General features: G+C 36.3%; 1 protein-coding gene across 1 annotated transcript in view; it reads left to right on the top strand.

Moving 5' to 3' along the window:
• The window catches only part of LOC114667110 (protein AHNAK2), a 93,644-nt gene that overhangs the window by 34,289 nt on the left and 36,764 nt on the right, over window positions 1-22,591 (top strand). Inside the window, exons 2-6 of the mRNA XM_051919751.1 lie at window positions 4,523-4,572; window positions 8,471-8,581; window positions 18,103-18,213; window positions 18,447-18,603; window positions 20,804-20,937. Of these exons, the coding sequence (XP_051775711.1) occupies window positions 18,199-18,213; window positions 18,447-18,603; window positions 20,804-20,937 (306 nt within the window). The 5' untranslated portion in view covers window positions 4,523-4,572; window positions 8,471-8,581; window positions 18,103-18,198. The remainder of the gene's footprint in view (window positions 1-4,522; window positions 4,573-8,470; window positions 8,582-18,102; window positions 18,214-18,446; window positions 18,604-20,803; window positions 20,938-22,591) is intronic.

The following is a 22,591-nucleotide window of genomic DNA, read 5'->3' as shown; positions in this document are numbered from 1 at the left end:
GAGGCAGTTTATTTGTTTGCGTTAATGCAATCTTTACTTTCTTTTTTTATATTTTCTAATTTTTCTACTTTCATATTCTTTAACTTTCTCAACATGTGTATAGCGCCAACGTTTTTTTTTTTTTGAGCCTTTCTAATTTCACTGGTTTCATAGTCTCTAACCTGCTCTGCATGTGTTAAGCGCTAACGTTTGTATAGTCTTTATGAAGTTCTACTTTGTCTTTTACTCTTTGTCTTTTAATTCTTAGCCGGATTGGACGTGCTTTTTTTTCAATTCCACTTGTTCCAGGCTGATAATTACTTTCCTTATTTTCTGAATGTGCACTTTGATTATTCTTTTTTGCTCTTTTTTTCTCTACAACGCATTTGAGTCTCTTTTCTCCGCGCTGCTTTCTTCTTCGCTTAGATGTCGACATTTCATTTATAACGTACTGTCCTTATACGCTTTATATGTGCTGAGAGCACTGGATCTGTGTGTGCTCAAATCCTTCACAAGACTGAATGTTTTGCTGCCTATTGTCCTATTTCATAGATTGTAAGTAGGATGTGTCTTTGGTCTCCCGGGTGTTTAAAATGTCTTCCTAGAAGATCACGTATCGTAGACTTGCTTTTCCATTCCAGGATTTTCTTTTATATATAGAGAGATGTGTACATTATATTAACTTTATAACCATATATTAAGATTTTATTACACATGTCCCACCTAATCAAACTGCATGAAAATTAACACTGACTACAAAACAACTATGATCTTGTATATTTTCAGACCAAGCCTTTTTCCTAATCCTAAATTCCAAGGATCTCTAAGTGTTTGAAACATTAAGCTTTTTAAAAAGTAATGACGAAAATGGCACTTGATTTATGGATTTAAATCACCGCCTGCTACAACCTGAATATTTCACAAGTATTGCTGCCTAAGGATAAGCCTGCAGATTGTTTTTAAGAAAATCAATGCTGCTCTTCTGAAGTGGGTATCCTGTTTCCGAACATTTGTACAGAAAAAGGCACCGTCTCTGTTTACTTGGTCAAGAAGCGGCAATGTCCTTCCAGGTATTGTACTACACAACAGCCAGCCCTCGGTTTACTGCAGGACCCAGAGCAAAATGAAGTAAAAACAACAAAATTTAACAACAGGGATTCTGTTTAAAATCACAATTGTAAGGTTACATAAAAGTCATAATTACAGTATAACACGTGGCAAATTAGTAAAAGCTAAACTCATCCTGCATATCAGTAATTACTTTAGGGGGTAGTTGCTTAACTATATAGCTTACTAAATCCATCCATCCATCCATCCATCCATTTTCCAACCTGCTGAATCCGAACACAGGGTCATGGGGGTCTGCTGGAGCCAATCCCAGCCAAACAGAGCACAAGGCAGGAACCAATCCCAGGCAGGGTGCCAACCCACCGCAGGACACACACAAACACACCCACACACCAAGCACACACTAGGGCCAATTTAGAATTGCCAATCCACCTAACCTGCATGTCTTTGGACTGTGGGAGGAAACCGGAGCGCCCGGAGGAAACCCACGCAGACACGGGGAAAACATGCAAACTCCACGCAGGGAGGACCCGGGAAGCAAGCCCAGGTCCCCAGGTCTCCCAACTGCGAGGCAGCAGCGCTACCCACTGTGCCACCGTGCCACCGCTTACTAAATCCTCTTTGCTAATTTTAACTTTGTGCTCACCAGCAAATCTTCACCATTTTCACCTTCGTACTACTCAACACTTATGAATCATACTAAAGACACAGCTCAAGGGTTGCCATAAAACATAATTTACTTATACTGTAAGTAAGACTCTGCTTTGAAGATAGATTCAGAGTAGAGGCAGGCATTCCCACTTGACTTTTATGGAACTTCACTTAATACTTCACAGTGCACAGGAAGGCACTGAAGTTGTTTGTTCTGGAGTTACTTTATGGTAGTGGTATTGAAATCCACTCCAATACAGCTGTTTAGTTAAGATTAGATTATTTATTTATAAAAGCACATTTAAAACTACAGAGGTTGCGCCAAAGTGCTGTACAAAGAAGCATTAATATAAACACAATGCAAACAATCATGCAGAAGTAGATTAATAAAACAACCAATTATAACATCCACCAAAATTCCATTATACATAGTGAAAAGGCAGAAGAAAACAAGTAGGTCTTAAGGAGTGATAATAATGATTATATCTATAAAACATCATTAATTGGATTAAAACAATTGAGCATTTACTGTACATATATAATCATACATGTATTTTAAAATATAAAGTAATAAAATTTTGTATTAATATGCATACTGTATATATTGTAACACATGGTCTCATTAAAAATCGTGATGACATCAATCTAAGAAATGTAGCAAAATGTAAGAATATTGGATAAATCAGGCTAACAGAACATACAGCCAATTAAAACGGGAAGAATGAAAAACAAAAACATGACAACCTGTTAATCCCATAAATACGTACATTATAATGCATCATGCAGTATTGCCCCCATGGCTCTTTCAAAAGAAGACTGTGTTAAAATAATGACCTATTAGTTCAATTTTAATTTATAAGACATAACAGAACACCCCTTATTTTCTGGCAGATCAATCCATGGTTTTGTGCCAGAGCAAAAAAGTCATTTTGGTAATGCTCAGAATTAGTCTTTTTACCCTTCTATTAACATGACATTGTTATGTTAGAGGAGTTTGTCTAATCCTCGACATCTGTTTTCAGGAGTCTGGTGGTCCAGTTAGAGCCATTTCCAATAATAATTCATAAGTTGAGAAGTGGGTAAAGTCAGACAGGGTGCCAGAACAGATTCAAGCAGGATATGATTTAGTTGTGAAAATGGCTCTTAGGATGTGGAACATCACTTCACTTTTGAGTAAGGAGACAAAAGTGGTGTCCATGGGTAGTTGAAAATTAATGGGCAGGTATAGCTGGGATTGTCTCTGGAACCTGACATATTGAAATGCTGTTGTCTGTCTTCGACTCTTGAATAGCCCCAAACAAAGGGGCCTGCCCTGGTATGGAGATATTTCATTATTTTTATTTTTTTTTTAAGTCTTTACAGAATCTGGAGTTTGTCCTAGTAGTGATTTCGGCCCCAACATGACAATGTACCCCAATGTCACTTCGGCCTATTGAGATAAACCCTTTGACCATTATTTGCTTATACAAGTCTAATAACTAGAAGGGAAATGTCTTGGGGGGAAAAACTGAGATGATTGAAAAACAATCTTAGACCAGCATGCTGCCATGAAAAGTATGGCTGGAAGTGCAACTCTAGCATGAGCTGCAGGTCAGAATGAGCTGACAATTAAATTGTCAAAAGTATTGTATTTTATGGAAAAGAATGAAGGGGAGTACAAGCAGATTATCATATAAGGACAGATATAAAAGATATAGGCGAGCAAAGGTGATCAAAAAGTACTAGACAAATTTAGTTTCTAAAAACAGGCAGAGGCAATTCATTAGATTTCCAAAAATGAAAAAATCAAAAGGCAAAATACAAAAAATCCAAGATAAACTATGTTTTGAACACACTTTTGTGAATGAAAATGGAATGCACTCAGACATGAACAAGTATTTGAATGTAGACCTGTGTCCTGTCATTACACTGATATTCATTTCCAGAACTGAAATTAATTATAAAATGCAAGAACAAGCTACATATTTTTCCAAAATTTATAAAAAAAATGCTTCACTTCAAAACATAATTCCATGCACGAAATTAATATACAGTATACCTCAACTGTGAAAAAACAACTTTGACTAGATAAATACCAAGCTTATTTTTTTAACCAGAATATTACCTGTTTCAGTCCTTACTGAACCACAATGATGCCCAACAGCAATATATCAATATAAGCTTGTTATGGGTGACTAAATGGTTTATGTTGCTGTCTAATCAGCTTCAGGGACCGGAATCCAAATCCTACACCAGTCACTGTTGTTTGTGGAGTTTGCACATGGCTGTGTGGCTTTTCTCAGAGGACAATGTTTTTTTTTCCCATATGCCAAAGATGTTAGTGTTAGACTGTCTGTAAAAACCATAAAGTACACGAGTGCTCCCTATGATGTCCCCAAAAACACTGTATGGACTAAGCAGGTTCTGTAAACAAATGAATGGAGAAATGGCTGAAGTATGCAGTTTTTCTGCTACTAACAGATAACACAAACAGTATTTAGTAATGTTATCGGCTGAGAAAAACTGGTAGTGAGAACTGCTGACAGGTTGTGCCTGTGGGACGAGTAGAGAACAATACAATCGAAGAAGGTGTGTGATGCCATTTTTAGAGTGAGGAACATAATAACAATGAATCAATTTAATTTATGGTCCTGAGTAGATGAAAGCTGAGAAGAGCTGACAGGAGTCAATCTAACTAAAAGGCTGGATTTGTGATGCCAGTAGGGCACAATGCTATTAGAAAGGTTAATATACTGGTTATAATAATAATAAACTAATATAAATCTTTTTCACATTTTTATTATGAAAAAATTACTCATATATGTTACTTTTTTGTGTTATTTAGGGCATAGAAGACATCTTAAAGGGTCAGAACCTGACACAGAGGATGAGCTGGTAAGACGTTTTCACCTGTTGCTTTGTTTTTTATTCTTTAATAATACAGTTCATGTTTAACATTCAAACTGAATCCTTCTTATCATCATCCTGACAGCCATCTATACTTTGTAGAAGAAACATTTCCAGTTTCATACTGCAAGATGTAACATAGTAAAATTGTCAGTTGTGCTTGATGCATTTCAGGCTAGTTAGAGCCCAAACATGATGCCTTTCTGTCACAGATACTGCAAGATATTTAAAAATATCTATCACTGGCAGCATGAGGTGCATAATAGGATACAAACCTCCCTAGGAAACCTGTCCATCACAGAGCACCTTCACTGCCACCTTGCTAACCAGATTCCTTAAGGCCACCTTGATTATTCTACAGGGTGCAACCTTTAAAGGTAACTCATTTCAGATAAGAGGTTTAACTAAACTAATTATGATGAGCGAACTAGCTTCTACACTTCACACAAAATACTTCATTCCTTTATGGACGTTTTGCATGTTATATGAGCAACCTTTTTGATTACAGCGGGTCTCCTGTGTTTCTGCCACAATGCTCAATACCCAGTCTGTCCCTGGTAAGACTTTCTTTCTTTAAATAGAACTTTACTGTTCATATGCATTAGCCCTTTTATCTATCTACGTTGTATCTATCTCTCACTTAAATAAAATCAAGTATAGTATACAGTATACAAAGGTGGTGTAGCTGCCACACAGATTTAGCATCTTGTGTTTAAATACCATGCCTGTATAATGTTTATGTGGATTTTAAATGTACTCCCTGAATCTGTGTGGGGTTTCTTCAGGGTATTCCACATTTCACTTTGCATCACAAAGGATACACGCATTAGGTTGGCTGACAATATCAAACTGGCTCTGCTTGAATGTGTATGTGCCTGAGTGAGCCAATGTAATGAACTTGTAGTATATCCAGGGCTGTTCCCTTGCCTTTTGCTCCATGCTTCCAGGTTATGCTCCAGCCCTCCTTACATGGAATTTGATTAAGAAGATGTAAGACTGTTATTATGTGTTACTGTAAGTAATACATAAAGGTCTTGCTTTGATACTGTTACTTAATTGGTTCAAATTCTACTAGCTAGTACGTCTGGTCTAGCATCTGAAGTTGCCTCCTCTCAAATTATAACAAATTATACATGCATTATTATTATTATTTTATTAGTGATATTATATTTAATGGTAATATATGGTGGATAAAACATAAACTCGATACTCATGCTTAGGGGGGATTTCATTACAAAGAATTGGAGTTGTATTTGTGCATTAAAGTTTTAGAATGAAGGATTAATGCACACATGAAAATGAATGTTACAGAACAGGACTTGGCTTAGTCCTTATACACTTTATATATTTCTTTTGCACTGCTTTCTTTACACATTATCTTTATTGCATTTTAGTGAAGAAATAGACAGAGGAAGGTCAAATTTTTCTATATATTCCAATAGTAATTCATAAGGTTGGGTACTTTGAGTGCAGAATGTAGTAGGACAGGAGTATTAAATTCAGATCCTGTTAGTTAGTTAATTAGTAGCCAATTATTCAAGTAATAAACAATAATGACATGCAAGGTGTCTCTTTGGACATGCACTTCCATGCATGTATTAGCCACAGATAGAGATATTATAAGGTAATGAGGTTTAACTATTGTAACAGGTTGCACCTCACTTTCACACTCTAACCTTGAACAAACAGCATACAAATTCGAAATGCATCCACATAAAGAATTTACTGGAGTGCCGTGAAGTGTGGCATCAGTTAAGAGGGAGTGAAAGTGTCCAAAAAGTAGTTCACAATCTAAATTCTTTAGATCTACTAAAGGAAAGCTTTCAGCATACCAACCTACAAGTAAGTCTGCTTCACAGGATGTGGGTTACACAGTGGCATTTCTATACCAGACATGATTTTCGAAATAATAGCTGGCTAATCATTCACCAAACAGATTTGTAAAAGATTGCAGGCATGGCATTTCCCAACTTTTCCTTTTGCTGCCAAGTCAACAGTTTCTCGCCCCTGTATCCTTCAGCTGAAACAAGCCTGACTTGACAAACAATTATTTTATTTAGCAGGTAGTGTGGCTCCCCCACTTGGTCATCACAAAATACAGTGACTCGGCACCAAACCATTCAGTCATCTTGCATCCCACTCTTTCTATGGCCACACTAACTACTTGCAAGTAGAGTCCTTGCATCAAGCCCACCTCCTGATTTTATGCTTGATGAGACTCTGGCAGGTCACTTCTGAGTCAATTCCAGAAAAAAATTCTGGGGCCCTGGAATACCCCTAATAAGGCTTGGAGTGTCCTCAATGGAGCTCCTTCTGAAGACCATATTTGTTCTTACATTCCTATAACAGAACATTTATTTAAGCCGCACGGTACCTCAATAACATGAAACAAGGTGTGGCATCTTCAGGACATAGAGATCTTTAGCTGGTCTCTGTAGACTTGGAGGAGAATCATGATCCTCATTTTGATGCCCTCAGGGCAGCAATTTGATAAACAGACTTTACAGGAAAGGTTTTTCTTCTTTTGTAAGACCTCTGCACGCCTTAGTTATATTTTCCCCCTGGCAATCTGTACCAGCCAGGTAACCTATTACATTGACCTATTTGTTGAAACTTCAGTTTTACAATAGAACTCTTCTTCACTAAAATATACCTTTGCAGATGGTAGCTAAAGGGGTTTGTTAAGATATTGAAGCAGAGGTCTGAAATCTCCATCTAAAACTACAGTTTATGAGTGAAAGTCATATGTTGTGTTAGTCTTTAACAGACTGGACCAAATAAAGGCAAATAGTGTGGCTTTGTGACTGGTCATAATTCGTGGAACACATCAATAATGTTCATTCATTACAGTCTCTACCAACTGGACCAGAAATCGTCCCTTATCCCAGTCAGGACACCAGTTCGTCAGTTAGGATGCTTACAATGCTTATGTCTTCATTGGGAAGGACTTGGTACAAATACACAATATAACTTACAATTGGAAGGTCAGATGATCTTTCACTAAATTTGATCTGTCAGGAGTTCCTACTATAGAAATAGGGTTTGTATACTCTGCTTGTAAAGTGCATTAGATTTGTATTCATTGTGATGACTGCACTAATGTTTAAAAGATACTAATTAGTTTATTATGTCCCTTTATTGCAGGAACAAGAAAAATCAGAACTAATTAAGCCAAACTGTGCACAGGGAGAGAAACCACCTGTTAAAAGAGAGAGGTTGGGAATGTAAAAAAAAACAAATAAATTGCCTACAGGAAGCCCTATAAAGTTGTTGTTGAGGTTGAGAATGAGTTTAGTTTGAAGTTGATGGTAAAGTTTACTGTATTAATTTAATATCGATTTACTGTCAGTCAACAGAATGTAAAAGGTTTAGAAATAGTTCAAGAGCTAAAGAAACTCCTACAAACACAGAAAGACTCTCCCATGAAGAATTGCATCTCACCACAGTATTTTGGATTTTTTCTGCATTGTGAACTTATTGCCTTACTAAAACAAAGATATTTGTAATCTTTCTTGGGTCTTTTTTGTCACAAAATGTAGTACTCCTTACGAAGGAGGTCAGCTTTGACCTTTTGCCTTAAATTGAAACTAGTAAAATCAATGCACACTAATAATTTCACAATTCAATGTAGTATAGAATTCAAATACAACTTGCTTGTTCTTTCATCTTGTTCTCCTTATCTACACATCTGTTATCAAAAACGGTTTATTCAAGTAAAGCATACCCACCTCTCATTTACTTTGTGATCTTGGGAAATCACTCAAACTGCTTAAATTCCATACCATATAAAATGAGTTAATCTGTTCACTAGAGAAAAGCAATATATAAAATAAAGGTTGTTATTAAATATATTCTATTGTTTAATACTTTTAAATACATTTTACAGGTTATTGAAGAACCCTCAGAGTTCATAGAAGAGGAAAGGCCCCGTCCACAAGGATCATCACCTGTGTATGAATATGCCATTCAAGAAGATTACAGTATTTTAGATAAGCAAGTGAGTAAATATTAACAATCAATGTTGTAAAAACGTCACAGAAGAAATAACTTGGATATTATTATATATTTTTGTGAGGCAAATATGGAGCATTGACATCATGGTAGGGTAGTGGTAGTGCTACTACCTCATGAATCCATCTTCCTGGGTCTGAATATTGTGCATGGTCATTGTTGTTTGGACTGGGTTTTGTTTATTCAATTTACTAGCAATGATATTCTTTATTCAATGCAGTAGTAATGATATTGTTTGTATTCATCAGCTTACAAGGTCAGTATTCTCCCTTACTGTAACAGAATGTAGCAGTATCTATATATATAATTCACTAAGCAGCCGACCAGGGCACGCAAGACAACCATGGGATACGCACGACATAGCCGTGCCCGCCAACTCACAGAGCCCCGCCCACCAACTCTAAGACCATGGGATACGACGACAACTCACAGAGCCACGCCCACCAACTCTAAGACCATGGGACGAGAACGCCTGCCTGCCTGCCTGACTGTTACCAGCATTCACCGCAATTTACTGGAGTGTAAAACTATCGCAGCTGCTAACTCACAAACTGTCCTTATTCCCCGGCCCGCGTTGACTTTTCATTATTGTTTTCGGAGAGAGAGAGAGAGAGAGAGAGAGAGAGAGCAACACGCACAGGCGCGCGAGAGAGAGACACACACACACACACACACAAACACACACACACACACACACATACACACACACACAGGCACGCGAGACCATGGCAGGCAAGACGCAAGACAGAGCCACACTTGCCAACTCACAGAGTCCCGCCCACCAACAATTCACTAAGCAGCCGTGCACGCCGATGATTTCCGCACGTCTTCAGTCTCTCCCTGTGCATTCCCTGTGCAGCGAGCGAGCCAGAGAGAGAGAGAACGACACACACAGGCACATGAGAGAGACACACACACACAGGCGCACGAGAGAGAGACACACAGACACACGAGAGAGACACACACACACACACAGGCGCGAGAGAGAGAGACACACATACACAGGCGCGTGAGAGAGACACACACACACACAGGTGTGAGAGAGAGAGACATACACAGACAGACAGACACACACACACACACGCGTTGCGCGCGCGAGAGAGAGAGAGAGGGGGCTGGACGCATAGGGCAGAGAAGGCAGTTAAAGAATGCACTGGGCTTGATTTTGCTTTTACTTCCGTTTACAGCGATCGGTTCGTAGCGTGCACTGTTGCAATGTTACTTTTCTTGGTGGTTTATTAAATTATGGATTTTTCAAATGTTCATTTTTTTCCCTGTGCTTAAGACTCATTAAAAAAGTGTTTTTACCGAGTGGTTCGTAGCACTATAGCGCAAACTCAAGGTTTTCTCAGTGTTATTAAATGTTTTTACATTTAGTTTACTATTACTCTGTGCATTCTAAGGTATAATCTTCTATCTATATATATAATTCACTAAGGCAGCCGACCATGGCAGGCAAGACGCAAGACAGAGCCAGTTTTCAGTCACGGACAATTGTATGTTGCTCTCTCCAGAGTTCCATCTTTTCATTCACTCACAGTCGTATCCTCAAACCCACCCCATTTGGAGAACTGTGTCTTTCAAGAAGTGTTCACCCATCAATAAATAATTATGCGGCGTAGCGGGTTGGCTAGTATCTCATATTATTTTAACAGTCTGGATTCTGCCTTTGCCCTATCCCATGCTTGTCTCTGCAGCTGCGTGCTGTCTTGTGCAAACCTTAGTAACAGTAGCTGACTTGTTCTGCTCCTGGAAGAGAGTAAGTGAGGTAATATTCACGTCCAAAAAAGTAAAAACATTAAAGCAACTTAACCTATGGAGAAATAGTTGGCTAATGGTTAATGATTATGGTGACATTTGATTAATGCTGCTCCCAACCCCTCAGCTTTACAATAATTAGACATCTGATTGGTTATATCTTGTCTACTGTGACTGGTGATTAATAGAAGTGCACCAATGTGCCTGGCAAGGCACTGTGCACCGTACACACTGCAATGTCTACATGCATTACTGCACTGAGAAATTTGTCACGTCTGAAGTATGCGACCAATTAGCAAGGGTGGACCGAAAAAAAAATCCAGTAAAGCTAAAACAAAATCTGCAGGGTTTGCAGGTCAAAAGACAACCCGATCCCCACTGGGCACTGACATAAATTATCTTAAATAGTTCTTTATTGGATTTTTATAGATATACAAAGCATAACTGTGAAATTCATGATGCAAATTTCCTCCTAACCTATTGACATTTACAGTCTAACTATGGTGAGATTTTTGTCTGTTTTTCCTTGTAACTAAATCAATGCAAGGACATTACAGTCAGATTTTTGTATTTTTCTGTTTCCAATAACAGATGACGACTTTCCCTCTGAAAAATAACCAAAGTTCGATATGAAATGTCAACAAGCAACAAGTAGCGAAATCTATGGCCCTTAAATTCCTGGTAAATGGTGACCCATTATCATTAAGATCACTTGTATAAGATATCACAGTCAAGATCATAAGCAGCTGGGTCCATCCACCATCCTTATACATGAGTCATCATGACAATAAGAATTTTAACAGGATAATTATTTTAATGGTCACAATTTCTTCCAATATATTTATCTTTCATTCACTGACGAGGGAATGTCAAGTAACTTTAAATTATATATAAGTATATACTTTTCAGTTAACATTAACATATACTGTATCTTATAGTACTGGGCGGTGAAGTTGGCTGCTGGACCTCCCATCATTCTTCACAGTGCTGCAGACCTTGAACTAAGCAATTTTCACCATTCTCTTCTGCACAATTGTTACAACAAGATTTTCATCATGCAAACATGTTAATTTTCTTCTTTTGTAATGCTTAATAAAGGTTAGTTTGCCCCCTGTCATTTTAGGTGTTGTGTTTCCCATATGTCTTCAATAGTGTGCTGTGAATACTGGCATAGGCAGGAACCTGTTTGGATGCTGCATTCAGAGCTAGCATTAGTTAACACCTCCCCAAATAAGCAGCCACTTCTTTTAATGAGTGTGTCTTTAGCTACAATATTGAATAAATCAGAGTGCTATGTTAAAGTTTCAATCTATTAATTAAACTGAAAAATTAATGGACAAATCAAAGCAAATGTAGAACACTAGAAGTGTTTACTTAGATGTCTCTTATGCACTTTTTGTCATAAATACAGAAATAGATATATAGCAACACATGACAAGATGATTCTGGTAAGCAACTATTAGAAATCACATGCCACAAATAAACATTTAGAAATAACAACTCGCTGTTTTTATCAAAGCACAATTGTGCTAGTATGATATCAACTCATCTGCTGTACCTTGGTGTACTGGCTCTGTATTCTAAATGACTACTGGCAGTGTACGAATCTCTATTTATGTTCACAGGCTCTCTTATGCAGCAATACCAATATCTGCTGTACCAAGGTTTCATTGTAATCTCCTATTTTTAAAATATTGATACCAACATAGCAGGTAATCTTTTCATATTTACACCAAAGTTTGTTTCTTGTGCTACTGTCATGAATCAAAAGATCTTGCATTTTATTTGTTATTTTGAGATGTACTCGTGTATACAGAATTTGCTTGTTTTACAAAGTGCCCTGTGATGCTACAAAGTACTACATGAAGTGCGCTACATAAAGTAAATATTGATTAACTAATTTACATACTATTTAATCACATGCTCCCTGCATATCATGTCACAGTAAATAAATACTGTTTCAAGCCACCAGTATCCGCACTCTCTTCTAAAATTTAGTCAGCTTCTTAAATGTTAGATTTGAGAGGTTGTTTTCCTGCAGGAATTTAGATTGACACTTATCTAAACAATATTCTGTGGTTTAGACAGAATTTTATTTGGCTTTACCCCCATGAATGTTTAGAAATTTGACACCAAAACTTCTTAAATTTTAAGAAATGAGTGTGAAAATCTCATGATTCTGACTAATTATCTTGTGATCATGAGAAAACTCTTTTCCCTAAAGATCTTAAATAACCATTTAAGACTTCAAGTTCCAGGAGTAAGACAGAAATCCCTTTGTTGTGACCGCTGCAGTTGACTCAGCAATGCGTATGAAATTAATCATTTAGCTAGGGTGGAGTGAAACATTTTTCTGCATGGTTATTTTTATTTTGTGCATGACTTTAGGTGACACCTAGTGGTTTTCTAACAGCAACATACTTTGGAATATACTGTAGTGATTTTTTTTCTCTGTATGTCCTCTTCAGTTGCATTTTATGCTCATGTTTCCATTTTTAACAGTAAAGTCTTCTTCACGGGGGAAAACCAACACTGATTTTGTTTAAAAACAATGGAATAGTATGCTCTGTACAACACCAGCTACTGAACCTTGTTGCTGTTTCTCTGCTTTCTTGCAGTATTGTGATCTAAATCTGTTAATTTATATTTTTCACTAGTTTTCTATTTTACATTGTAAAACTAGAAGTAAATGAGTCTACATTATTTTTAATAGTTCCTTTTTAATAATAACATACCGATTTTGAAAAAAATATTGCATGTAATGGAAAAGGCAGCTTTTCCCTGAAAATCCTCTTCTGTAGCATCTTAAAAGGTATCAGCCTCATTAAATGAAGAACATTTCTACTGCCACATTATTAACAAAAATGTACCTAAAAATGAAATCAAGGAATTTAGATAGATCAGACTTCACTTTATCTAAATTTAACATCTATGCTGCTTCTCCAATACAAGATGCAGGAACTTTTTTTACAATTTATATCATTTATTAAAATGGTTTCAGTACCCGATAGTAGACAGATTACAGATGTCATATTAATAACTACTGTGACCAGATGAACAGACCAAAATAAGCCAGAAGGTAAGTTGGGGTTTTAACTGGCACAAATAAAACAACAACAAAACACAAAAATGTAGTGCTTTTTTCTCTAACAAGGTTGGCTCCCAACAGCCAGAACAATTATCAAAATAGTGCTACAACAGTTGGAGCTTGGCCTTCGATGAAAGCATGCTAAAAAATGGGGTGCCACCTGACACTGCCTGTTTTTATGGCGTCCTTGGCAGAAGAGATGTCGCCAACCCTGGCGTTGTGGGCGGGGCTAGGCACCCTCCTTGACTGACATCTCTGAACTATGGGAGAAAGAGAACATACAGTTAGCACCAGCACCCCTCTCGTCCTGGAGTGGTATTGTTTTCCTATTTAGAGCCCCGAAAGTGGTACCCAGGTGTGACACTATATAAATTATGAAAAAGTACAAGCAGTTATGCCTTTATTATTTATATAATTTATTTATATGTGCAAACTGTCTGCTGGTGAAGTCTAGCATGTGTTCTAAAAGGTGAGGTGTGTCTTATCTGAGCTGTTTCTGCATATATTACCCATTTATACCTTTATATATTTTTTCCTTTTTTCAGTTGCCTCTGTAAATATCCCTAAATGAAAATATCAAAGATTCTAAGTAAAAATTATAATACATATAGTAAATGTTCACTTTAATTCCATGTAAACCTAGAGATCTGCATAATTAAAGCATGCACTTGTATATTATGCAAATTGTTTTCTGTGAGAAACCAAAAATGGCTGGCTGCCTGTATCACTGAAATTCAGCTTCTAAGTGAATACTGTAATGCATATGCCAACCACTGTAAGTAGTAACTTAAAAGTGCCAAATGCTGCTGAATTTATTTTCCCTGTTACTCCAGGATCTTGACATCTAGTTTTGTAACTGAGAAAGAAGCGTGATCCCTTTTATGTCTGTGATTGATGTCTTACTTGGCCATCAATCAAGAAGATCAGTGTTTGAAGCAGAATAGTAAGAAAAAGTCAGCATTCAAAGGAGGCTTTACTTGCTCTTTTAAACTGCTTATTTCTTGGCATTTCAGACTTAAAAGGGGGTCCAGTTATTTGCCTCACAGCATCATTGTTTGCGTAATTTGGTGCTAAGAGCACACTTTGTTTTGGTCATCTCTAGAGATTTTTCTTTTGCTTACTTTGTTCTATATAAGGAAATGAAACAGCATTTGGTATTAAAGAAAGACTTGATAAAGCTATTCTAAATGACAATGGCAGTGGATTTTGGACTCAAAACAGAAACAGCAACAACTGCAGCTGGACTGTATTTCTACCAGTAACTGGAATATGGACAACTTTTTCTTATTTGTATATGGCCACTTATTTTATTTTTATTGTATCATGTTGTTATTCTAATTTTTTATTATGTTTAGGTCTTATTGTTAACATTTTAGTTCTCCTGATATCTCTTATTATTTATTTTGATTATCATGGCTACTTTTTAAAATTTTACTCTATATGGAACATAAATTTTCAATAATGCATTCTGAAGATATACTGAATTAGATGAAACCAGGAGAAAACTAGTAAATGGAACTCTAATTTTTAATATGTTTCCAGTATTATATTTTGTGTTTCAAGTGTTTAGTGGCTTATTCCAACACTAAAAAAGAAAATTTAGAACCACATTTTTGGGAAATGTGTTGTATTATTTCATGGGACTAGCTCATAATATTTTACAAGCATGGCCTAATTGATTCTCCAAATAAAGCTCTAAGATCTATTTTGGTACAAGGAAAATTATATTATAAATGAAAAAGTGCTGAAATAATGCTGAATAAAACCTAAGAGACAGAAAATGGGGTGGAGTGGAGAATGTTATGGGTCAGATAACATTTTATATTGTTTTGCTCCTTCATTACATTTCTTCTGCGCATCAGACTTTATTCTGTAAAGGTTATTTACTATAGAGATCATTATGATATAGTTGTTTCACCATTATATGTCTCTAGAAGCATTTTTACATTTTATTTATATATTTTTTCCAGACAAGTACTGCAAGTTTAGGGTCTTGTTGTTAGGATGTAAAGTTTCGCTGCTAGGGAGCATGGTTCCCATCTGACATCATTAACATGACGCTATATAAGTCAGTGTTGCATGTCATGTAGCATCTGAGATTGCTTTTCACTTTCAAGACTTTCACACACAAAATACTCTGCTTTTGTTTAGTACTACTGACATTGATTTTAAATGAAAACTTTTTGGCTTCCTGATAAAAAAAACCTTTGCAAGTTTAGATAAACATTCGCCTTCGGGTCCAAATATGTCCCTTTGTTGCCTCTTAATGTTACTTAAGATTGGTCCAATTCATTAAAAAGGACAGAAGACATAAACCTTAGACAGCCAAATGGATAGAGTCATGTTCATTATTTTCAATTTCTTGGCCCCTGCAATTTCAAAGCTTTATTTTACTTTAATTTAATTTATCAGCTGAAGTAGGTGAAATAAGTTTCTATCTTACAGACATATTGTAAAACAATGGGGGGGTAAAATGGGAACATTCCCTTTAGTCTGCACAGATGCAATAAAAAAGGCGAGTATCTGATAGTTTATGTTTTTGAAGTTTATTTTCAGTTCTAACAGCTATTTCAACTGTTTTAACCACATTATATTCTTCAGAGTTGATGTTGTTGTACATGCTTAGAAAGTAATGAGGTGTATGGAAAAAAATTTCAAACAACTGTTATAACAGAGTTACCCTGAAAACACTCTAGCATGAAACACACATTGGAGGAATCCTTACCCATTACATTACAATAGGAAAGAAATACTGTATTAGTTAAAATTAAAAAAAAAAATACTGAGAACAGTATCTAGCAGCTCTTTATTAATATACTCCTCAACTAGTGCATTCACAAAATAGCTATGCATCTCCTAGACACTTCAATACACTTTAGCTGTATAATTTCTTTCCCCTATTGTCCTCTTTAAATATAACAACTTTCTTTTTTACTTCCACGTAAATAGACATTTGGTGATGGCGTCAAACATTTGCTGTCAAGTTAAGATCATATTCTGATTCTACAATATCAAGAAAAATAAAGAAAAAAATTAGCATAGTATATGTGTGTCTGTGAAAAATCAAAATTGATCTTCATGTTTAAAAATTGGGCGGCACGGTGGCGCAGTGGGTAGCGCTGCTGCCTCGCAGTTGGGAGACCTGGGGACCTGGGTTCGATTCCCGGGTCCTCTCTGCGTGGAGTTTGCATGTTCTCCCCGTGTCTGCGTGGGTTTCCTCCGGGGGCTCCGGTTTCCTCCCACAGTCCAAAGACATGCAGGTTAGGTGGATTGGCGATTCTAAATTGGCCCTAGTGTGTGCTTGGTGTGTTTGTGTGTGTCCTGCGGTGGGTTGGCACCCTGCCCGGGATTGTTTCCTGCCTTGTGCCCTGTGTTGGCTGGGATTGGCTCCAGCAGACCCCCGTGACCCTGTTCGGATTCAGCGGGTTGGAAAATGGATGGATGGATGGATGTTTAAAAATTTCAATTTTCTTCAGAAAATTATGCTTTTCTTGTGCTGTGTAGAACACCTGGATGACTAAATCCTAGCAAAGATAGAACATTTTAGAAGAAACACCCTTTAACATCGAGATCTACGGTATGTGCAATGCAACTTGTTTTTGTATTGTGCGCTTCACTGAGTGCAGGCACAGAGCACTGTGAAGAAATTCTCTGGTAAAATGCAAGTATATATTATATGAATTACTAAATACAGAATTAGAGCATACACATTTGTTAAAACACACAGAAAACAAAGCAGTAACTGATTAACATCAATGCAAGATAGCTTCTGAAAAAAATGACTTTTGCATTGTGCTTGCCTTGTTACAGGCTCCAGGCATATTGTTTTTGGTCCAGTTTGGTTTATTATCCCCTTATCTTTCAAAAACAGTATGTCCAATGATTCCTTCAGTCTTTACCAGTCACTGACATAGAAGGACACTGATAATGATTTTCTTTATTTCAACATGAATTACCTTATCATATTTTATTTAATCCCCTCCATCTCCTTCAAGAGGCGTTCTCTTGGAGCACTGTTAGCCATAGGCTCATTTCCAAAAGGGTGTGCAAAGAAGTGCCTCGGGGTTTCTTTTCTGCCCACTGCTATCAGGCAATTCAATGCTTCCTCCTGATGTACTCGTTAAGTTCATTTTGAAATATCTGCACAATATACATTCATTTATTATTTATAGATTGATTGGCTGTATTATTGGTCCTGTGAGTCTGTGTGCGTGTTTTTTATGTATCCGCTGCTGTATGCATCTGAATTTCTCCTTGGGATTAATAAAGTTTATCTAATCTAATCTAGTAATGTCAATAATCCTAAAAGTCTCATAATTAAATGGCCTAGTGCATGTAATTTCTGAACAGCTCGGTATTTTAATTTGGCTTGAGTAAATTCCAGCTAAATTAGATTAATTTAGTAAAATAGAATGTGATAATTAAAAAAAAAAACTTAAGTCAAACTGTTAAGTTCTACATATAGTATATATTTTTTCTTTAGGAATTATAACAAGTATATATTACTAAACAAAAAAGTTTTCATTTTGTTCCATCCTTTTAATAGACAATATGTGCATTCCTAGGTTAAATCTCCTTATACTGTACTGGATGCACAGTGTGTTTTTAACATAAATCAGTTTATTCTTGAATTTTCATGTACTTCATTATTGATCTTACAGCCTGAGGAAAGCTTTTATCTTTACAAGGAAAGCACACAGATTAAAAAGGGCAAAAGTGGATTTGGAGCATTTTTTGAGAAACACTTCACTGCTAAAATGAGTCAGACAGAGGTAAGTGATTCACTTAACTTCATATTTCAGAGCCATAACATTAAAATAATTACCAACTTTAAATATTTCTGTTATGAGCTGATGTACAAATCAAATTATAGTAGGGGTATGACAGAAGGCACTGTCCGTGTGCTTTAATACAATGTTACGATGCTGACAACAGAAATATCATACTTTGAAGCTATGAACCATTTCATGTACACTATTAGATTTATTTTTATTTTGTTTTGTAGGATTTCAGCATAACAAATGAGTCTGATTTAGTTGTAAATACAGAAGCTGAAGTATTTGCAAAAGGAATAACTATAAGTGGTGGAGGAAAGGATGGCATATTCATCAAGAACATCAAGAAAGAGTCACCAGCTTCGAAGATTCAAAATATTAAAGAAGGTAGGCATTTCTATTGAAACATTGTTCAAGAAAAATGCACGATATTGACAAGCTGGTCAGACACTCAGTAGACTGATGAAGTCTCCTGGGTGACCTAGGGATTTCACAGAAGTACTTGGAGATTGTTACTAAGGATAGAATGGACTGGCCTGTCCATTTAAATTTGTTTCCAAACCTCAGAGAACAAATGGTTTAAGAAGGTAATGAACCTAAACTACCAAGTTGAAAGCAGCCTTCGAGAAGATAGATAGATAGATAGATAGATAGATAGATAGATAGATAGATAGATAGATAGATAGATAGATAGATAGATAGATAGATAGATAGATAGATAGATAGATAGATAGATAGATAGATAGATAGATAGATAGATAGATAGATAGATAGATAGATAGATACTTTATTAATCCTAAGGGGAAATTCACATACTCCAGCAGAAGGGACCATAAAATGTCATAAAACATTATTTATTTATTATAAATACAATATAAATCATAATATTACAATGTTTTATATGATGTATATAACTTTGTAATGTTTTTAGTTTTTATATGAAGTAAATTATTTTGTATGCTTGTGCTTCTCGATATATGACATGGTATTTTTTCTCTTAGTACCTTATAAGGAATCATATCAGACCTCCATGAATGCAAAAAGAATTCAAATAAATATAAGCTACAATCAAATCATGAATATACTTGATGGGTTCAGAATTTTTCAAGCTTAATGTGTATAATATAATGAAATTCATGCTTCATATCTCCTCAGAATAGTTACAGTGATACAGTGTGAACAAAATGGCACATACAAATACAGTATACATAAAATGTACCATATCTATATAATTATGTATATATGTATATATATATATATATATATATATATATATATATATATATATATATATATATATATATTACATTCACGGCATTCGTAATCTGTGTCACAATCTGATTGTATGGGTGGTTACCTACCAGGTAACGCTTGTGGTTGGCCAGCAATCTGCTAACATCCGCCACGGTGCCCTCAGTTTGTGAGGAGCAGATCATAGAATGGTTGAAATAGTTTACTGTCAAATAAATGCAAAGAGTACACGACGTCTACATGCTGTCAAATAAACGAACCACACGCCGTGGCGCAACGTTAGGGGCATCGCCTCTGGCGCTGATGTCTGAGGTTCGATTCCCGAAAGGGAGTGCAGTGGAGTGTGTACACCTGATGAGCCCAGAATGAGGGCGAAATACGTGTCGTGTACTCTTTGCATTTATTTGACAGTAAACTATTTCAACCATATATATATATATATATATATATATATATATATATATATATATATATATATATGGTAAGAACGACAGACGAAAACCTGTTTTTGCAAAAGATCATTATGATTGCAGAAAATCATCTTTTTCCGGCAATAGTATACGACTTTTCCATCCATCCATCCATTATCCAACCCGCTGAATCCGAACACAGGGTCATGGGGGTCTGCTGGAGCCAATCCCAGCCAACACAGGGCACAAGGCAGGAACCAATCCCGGGCAGGGTGCCAACCCACCGCAGGACTTTTCTCTTCTCTATATATATTTAAAACCTGTATACTGTGTACAGTTAGAAGAACACATACAGTATTTCTTAATATGACTGGTTGTTATATAACCTTATAACCTGCAAGTCTACTAATCTCAGAATCTACTGTGTGAATGGTCCTGTATTGTTTGCCAGAAGAGAGGAGTGAGAAAATTGACTGTGCAGGCTGAGGACTTTAATAATACCATTGTATATTATATGTCCTGAAGTCAGCTTTGTGCCAGTAATATTCTGCAGTTCTCATGTTTTTGAGCTAAGCAGGCATCTCACCACGATATTATGCAAAAAGAGAAGGATATACTCCACTGTGTAGCTATACAGTTTTATTAGAGCAGATGGAGAAATCCAAGTTTTCTTTAGGTGTCTAAGCACTGCTGAGCATTCTTGACAATAGCTGAAATATGTTGTGCCATTTTAGTTCACCAGTGATGTTCACACTGTCAACAGTATGACAGTGTGGTCTACATCCTCTAGTCTTTGACCAGCTACTTGTTTTTTCCAATAGTACAGGTTGTAATTGTTGTCAAGGCACCACTGAGTAAGAAGATACATTTCTTTTGTAAAGTCCTTTTATTTTGCACTGTTGATTATATGTATTTGTTTACATTAGGTGATCAAATTTTGAGTGCCACAATATACTTTGATGATGCCAAGTATGAAGATGTTGTGAAAATTTTAGAGCATTCTGAAACCTACAAAATGCAGTTATGCTTAAAACGCAAGCACCCGGAAACATCATGCCTTGTAAGTTGATCAGTTTTAATTTTTTGGTTTGTGAGATCAGCTCTCATCTTGTCTAGTAGCATTTCTTAAAACATCTTGAGAATCAGTGTCGAAAACACAGGAAAAAGGACACATAGTGTCCAAACTACTCATACAGTATATGATACAATATATTCTATGATGTGCATTACTATAAGGCAGCCACTGTACAGTATGGTGAAAACAAAAACGTACTCCTTAAGGTTAGGGTAGTCACCTCTGGTTCTTGGGGCCACAACCGCTGCAATTGTTCCTTTTAACTGATTTCTTAATTTAATGGCAGTTTTGTTTTCAATTTAACTCTAATCAGCTGACTCAGCATAGAACTAATAACAAATTGACATTTACGTCTCTTTGAAATTTAGAAATATGACCCTGTAGTGCTGCTTTAAGTCTCAAAGCACCACCGATCCATTAGTCTATCTATTCTCAGCACCTGATCATTCAATTCACTCACTCATACTGGGCACGTTTAATCAGTTAATTTTAACTAATTAGTTTTTAATTAACCTAAAGCACATATGTTCAGGATATGGAAGGAAAACTGAGTACCCTGAGAAAAATCCACATATACACTGGGAGAAGACACAAACTCCACACAGACACATCCTCCTGGATTCAAAGCCGGAACTCTGGGGCTGTGAGGCAGCAGCACTAACAGTGGTGCCACTATGACTTTACCTCTCAGAAACACAAAGATTAAATCCAGAGACTCATACACTAAAATAAATGTCCTACTGATATACTGTCTACTGTAACCTCTCTTTCTCGCTACACAATTTAATTTACTTCTTCTTTTGAAGAGAACCCCCACTATGTTACCTAGTGGGCCTTAGAGAGCTTCTACAGCTCTGAAGAACAATTCCTGTCTTTTTCCCAGAGTGCCAATCTTCCTTTTTTGACATGGTGGTATTTTGATGCTGTACATCACAGGATCTGCCACACACTAGAGACCCCTTTCTTCTCAGATTAACATGAAGAGTACCCCTGTCAAAACCAATGTGGTTTTCTCTCTGGCCCTAAGACTTTAAGTGAAACTCTACAATAACCTGTGCCATCCAGAGAGTGCTTGTCTGCTTAGAAGCCCCTCACAATGTTTTAAAATATTAAACTATAAAATCATATGAAGATGTTCTTTATATGTTAAAAAGTTGCCAATCTTAATGAAGCAAAACAATAAAAAATGTCTCCGTTTATTAATGTTAGCCTTCTCAGTCCATTTTAGTATAATGACTAACATGATTTTTTAAAACATACAAACAGAGGGTGAGATTAAATCACAAATCACTTTGTTCGAAATATCAGAATTTCCAGAAAAAATGTCCAAAAGATGCAGTAATGTGCAATATGTGAAAGTGAGAAGGATTTCACGCTGTCAAAAACCTGAAAATGTAATCACTGTCATTGTGACTTCTGCTGACGTTAAAGATACAGATCTTATAATTAAGTTATCACTGGAACCACTCAATCAAGAGTAAAGAAAGTACATTCAAATAACGAAAAAGCCCTGACTCTGGTATATCAGTTCCAACAAAAAAACAAAATTCAAAAATGGCAGAAAGTAAAAATGAATCTTCTACACAGCTGATGCAATGTAGTTTTTCTACTAGAAGAACTTGGACAATCAATATATCAG

This window comes from Erpetoichthys calabaricus, chromosome 16 (assembly GCF_900747795.2).
Source record: "Erpetoichthys calabaricus chromosome 16, fErpCal1.3, whole genome shotgun sequence".
Classification (NCBI taxonomy): domain Eukaryota; kingdom Metazoa; phylum Chordata; class Cladistia; order Polypteriformes; family Polypteridae; genus Erpetoichthys; species Erpetoichthys calabaricus.
This window is presented reverse-complemented; position numbering and strand designations above follow the sequence as displayed.